The 5,091-nt window shown below is 39.5% G+C and overlaps 1 protein-coding gene across 1 annotated transcript; it reads left to right on the top strand.

Moving 5' to 3' along the window:
- The first annotated feature begins 807 nt into the window (after nucleotides 1–807).
- Nucleotides 808–1,907, top strand: LOC124110107 (non-histone chromosomal protein HMG-17). The gene has a single exon (XM_046469206.2). The coding sequence runs from the start codon at nucleotides 903–905 to the stop codon at nucleotides 1,173–1,175; it is 273 nt and encodes a 90-aa protein (XP_046325162.1). The 5' UTR covers nucleotides 808–902; the 3' UTR covers nucleotides 1,176–1,907.
- Nucleotides 1,908–5,091: the final 3,184 nt, after the last annotated feature.

Here is a 5,091-nt window from a genome sequence, read left to right as displayed (position 1 = left end):
TTCATCAGTTTTCACAATGATGCATCCAGGTGTGGATTACTTTTTGTTGATCAAGCTTTTTACCCTGTTGTACTTTTGTCTGCTATTTTATGTCTTTAATTCTCTCTCTCTCTCTCTTTACTTAACAAATATTTATGGAATAATTTCTAATATGGTAAGTAAAATGTCAAGCACAAGGAATACAGGAATAAACAAAATAACGTCCCTTTCCAGTCCAGCAGAGAGAAAAAAGTCAATAACACATATAAAGATATGTCACATAGTAATTATTTTTGTCACTAGTAATTTTAAGTGTTAAAAATACAGATTAAAGCACATTGATTAAAAGAACCCTACTCAAAAGAGTTCATACTAATTCCATTTATAATAAGTTCTAGAATAGGGAATAACTAACCAATAATAGAGAGGGAAAAAGAAAAGCCGGAATAGTGATTGCCTCAAAAGGGAGCTCGGATAACTTTCTGAAGTGATGGTCATGTTCTCTATCTTCATAAGGGTTTGAGTTAACAGAGTTTACAGTCATTAAAATTCATCAGAACAGAGCTGGGGATTTAGCTCGGTTGGTACAGTGCTTGCCTTGTATGCATAAAACCCTGGGTTTAATCCCCAGCACTACCAAAAAATAAAAATAAAAAATAAAAATTCATCAGAACAGTGCATTTGAGACTTGTGCTTGTCCTTCTATGTAAACTTTACCTAAAGTTTCTAAGCAAATGCTGAATCCTAGCATTAATGATATTCATGCTGAAGTGTTGAGGAGTAAACCATACTGATATGTATGATTTAATAGACATGCATTTTGAGCAGTGTGAAGAAGAGGCGAGAACGACCCCCGGAACGACCAAAGCCGCGCGCCGCTGCATCCCCGCGTCCAGCGCCTGCGTCCCGCTGCCGTCGCCACCATGCCCAAGAGAAAGGCTGAAGGGGATGCTAAAGGAGATAAAGCCAAGGTGAAAGACGAACCACAGAGAAGATCTGCAAGGTTGTCTGCCAAACCTGCTCCTCCAAAGCCAGAGCCCAAGCCTAAAAAGGCCCCTGCAAAGAAGGGAGAGAAGGTACCCAAAGAGAAAAAGGGAAAAGCTGACACTGGCAAGGATGGGAATAACCCTGCAGAAAATGGAGATGCCAAAACAGACCAGGCACAGAAAGCTGAAGGTGCTGGAGATGCCAAGTGAAGTGTGTGCGTTTTTGATAACTGTGTACTTCTGATGACTGTACAGTTTGAAATACTATTTTTTATCAAGTTTTATAAAAATGCAGAATTTTGTTTTACTTTTTTTTTTAAGCTATGTTGTTAGCACACAGAACACTTCATTGTTGTTTTGCGGGGGAAGGAGCATATGTCACTAGTAGAATGTCTCTAAAGCTGGATTGCTGTGGGGGAAGACACCTTTCCCTTCTAGTTTTGAGAGACTTCCTCTTTGTTCCCAAGAGGAAGGGATTCCCTGATGTTGGCACACATAGCCACCTTGGCACAAATGCCTTGTGGTATGGAAAAACTCAAACTCATCTGTATGTCCTCCTGTCCCTCTCTGCCATCAGCATAGACTTAATTCCCCTAAACTCAGACCTATTGGGACCTGATTCCCGATGATTGGTTTTACCAGTGTGTGGGGCAATCTGGACTTTCCAGTGACGTCATTGAGAATAGTGTCCCTCAGAAGAGCAGCAGTTCCTTTTCTAGATTGTGGATCTTCAGATTAATAATTTTTGCCATTTTCCTTTCATTTCCTGAAAGTCAGGGTCGGCTTGTGAAAAGTTGTTAAACAACATGCTAAATGTGAAATGTCAACCCTCACTCTAAACTTTCCCTATTCAGAGCATCAAATGAAGACTTCATTGGGTTTTATAGTGGCTTTCTGATTTTGGTAGTCCATTCAAGAAGGGAGTTTGAAAGTTGTAGTTTACTGTTAACGATTGTCTGCCCATGTCCTGCCTGAAATACCATGATTGTTTATGAAAAGTATCTTTAATAAAGCTGGATACAGTTTGGCTTGGAAAAAAAATAGACATGCATTTTGAAACTAGATGGATATATTGAGCCTGATGGTGTTATCCTGTAGTCTCAGATACTTGGGAGGCTGAGGCAGGAGGAATTCTAGTTCTGAGGCTCTCCTGGGAAACTTAGTGAGACCCTATCTCAAAATAAAAATAGAAAGGGCTGGGGAAGTAGCTCAGTGGTAGAGCCCTTGCCTAGAATGCATGAGACCCTGGATTTGATCCCTAGTGTTATAAAAAAAAAAAAGAAAAGAAAAAAACTAGATGGAAAGATGAAGAGATATGAGATAAAGCAAGTACAGTCAAATACCAGTTGTATAAACTTGTAGTAAGTATATGGGTTTTCATGGTGAAATTCTTTACTTTTCCTTTAAGCTTGTATATTTTCATCAGAAAATGTCGGGGAATAATGAGGCAAGGTAAGGAGATAGAGGAGAGGGGTTTGGTTTGGATGGAAGTCAGGAAAGGCCTTTGGAATGAGGTAGCATTTTGGCAGAGACCCGAGTGTGAGTCATGCAGATATGTGAGGAGTAACAATAGCCGGACAAATGCAGAGGTCTCTGGACAAGGTCATGCCTGGCAAAACGACCAGATGTCATCACGGGCTAGAATATTCTTCTTCACAAGACCTCCTGGGTGTATGTCATGTGGAAACAGACAACTGGATGCCCTACAAACACACAACACTACCTCTTCATTCTCCTGCCCCAAGTCCAATACTCCATCCATTATTTCAGCCAAATATAACATTTCCCAGCTGCCTAAATACTATTCAGGGGCAGGGAAAGATCGAGAGCCTATATTTAATCTCTCTGGAAAAGCAACCCATCAATAATACACTTGTCTGTTTTTCCAGACACATTCTCTAAATAAGATTTGGAGTGGGCTGGGTCTATATCTCAGTTGGGAGAGTGCCTGCCTTGTGTGCGCAAGGCCCTGGGTTCAATCCCCAGCACTACAAATATTGGAAACACAGAATTTTTCATTTCACCTATATGCCCCTATATAAAGGGAACCAAAATTAAGACTGTGGGCTGTAAAGAGTTATTTAAACAAAAGCAATTGAAGCAGCAGTTTTCAAGCCTGCTATACATTAATATCACTAAGTCTTAAGTTCCTATGATTCTAGTGTGTAGCTAATTAAATAACTTGATAAATTACCAGCGAGGAAACACAAGAACTAAGATATTTAAGCAAAAAAAATTTCTATCTCAGGGGTTACGCAGCCAAGTATTGTTTATGCCAGAAGAATATACCTTGTTCCACTCTTTATCTACTCTTTATCTTTTTTTTTTTTTTGTACTGGGGATTAAACCCAGGGGCACTTAATCACTAAGCCACATCCCCAGCCCTTTTTTGTATTTTATTTAGAGACAGGGTCTCGGTGAGTTGCTTAGGGCCTTACTAAGTTGCTGAGGCTGGCTTTGAACTCGCTATCCTTCTGCCTCAGCCTCTTGAGTAGCTGGGATTACAGGCATGTGCCACTGCACCTGAGTGAAAAGAGATTTTTAGGCGGGGGGAGGTGGGCAGAGTGAATGGAAAATAATGTACAGTCAGCAGTCAGTAATGTTTGCAGGAAATACAAGATGTAAATCTCCAGAAAGCAGCTGAAATAAACTTAGAGAAAGCTCTGGTTTGGACATACAAATTTAATAAAGTATCACGGGAATGCAAGACCTAGTGGGGAAGCACAGGTGCTTTAGTTGTCACACATCGTCAAAATGTTAGTACTTAAATGGAAGTCAAACATTAAAAAATGTTTTAATATACCTGGATGGCAAAAATTCTGTTGGCATTTCCAGACTGCTGCCACACCTGCCTTAATTTGTCAAAAGCAGAACTATTTCCAGAACTAGAAGAGACAGGGTCTAATATGTCTCGCTTCACATCCCAATTCTGCATTGACAGAAGGAATACATTCACTGTGTTCTGAGGAAGCCTGTATCTCTTGATTAGGAGGATCTTCAATGGTAATGCTAGTGTAATTTGAAGCGAAGGTGGTTTCTTTAGATGTTAGTGGAGTACCCATGGCATAAGCATTATTAGTTGGTACAGGGGAGGATAATTCTTGATTGACAGTGTCATTGGTAGGCTTAGATGTGAGTGGTTTTGGAGCTGGTGAATTTTGGGGTCTGGTAGCAACCTGAGATGGATTGAAGGTGTATTGTCTCCATTAACTATATGTGAACAGGATGAGTTTTGGACAACAGGGTTTGTAGATACGTGATTATCTATTCCATTACTACTTTCAACAGCCAACCTGGTAGTTGTCTCTGCTGAAGTCTCTTCATGTTCATAAAAGGCATCACCACTCTGCTGTGTTTCTATAGCTGAAGATGAGCTGCAGTTTGTTAGAACAATTTTTCCATCAACAATCCATCAAGCACAAATGTCAATTCACCAGTTTGCACTATGCCATTCTTGTTTTCCAAGGAAAGTTTCGAGTTGTTCTTTTATTCTTTCCAATTTTCTATTGTGCATTGACAGAGCTTTTTCAAATCTGTCATTGCTCTTCCTAATAAAGCATCTGCTTTTAAAGTGTGATGGCTCCAAACCTGAAATTCCAAATGTACTCAGTGGGATCACATTTTTAAATTAATTTTTAATTTATATATGACAGCATAATGCATTACAATTCATATTACACATATAGAGCACAATTTTTCATATCTCTGGTTATATACAAAGTATACTCACAACAATTCGTGTCTTCATACATATACTTTGGATAATAATATCCATCATATTCCACCATAGTTTCTAACCCCATGCTCCCTCCCTTCCCCTCCTACCCCTCTGCCCTATCTAGAGTTTATCTGTTCCTCCATGCTCCCCACTCCCTACTCCACTATGAATCAGCCTCCTTATATCAGAGAAAACATTTAGCATTTGGTTTTTTGGAATTGACTAACTTCACTTAGCATTATCTTCTCTAACTCCATCCATTTACCTGCAAATGCCATGATTTTATTCTCTTTTATTGCTGAATAATATTCCATTGTGTTATATGCCACATTTTTTTTATCCATTCCTCTACTGAAGGGCATCTAGGTTGGTCCACAGTTTAGCGATTGTGAATTGTGCTGCTATAAA

The sequence above is a fragment of the Marmota monax genome, unplaced genomic scaffold (genome assembly GCF_021218885.2).
Source record: "Marmota monax isolate L192 unplaced genomic scaffold, Marmota_monax_Labrador192_F-V1.1 WCK01_AAM20220418_F8-fsc00008, whole genome shotgun sequence".
Lineage (NCBI taxonomy): Eukaryota > Metazoa > Chordata > Mammalia > Rodentia > Sciuridae > Marmota > Marmota monax.
Note: the sequence above shows the minus strand (reverse complement) of the source record. Positions and strands in the feature narration are given on the sequence as shown.

Excerpts from the sequence above, each read along its gene's own strand:
- LOC124110107 (XM_046469206.2), top strand. The coding sequence starts at position 903 with ATGCCCAAGAGAAAGGCTGAAGGGGATGCTAAAGGAGATAAAGCCAAG.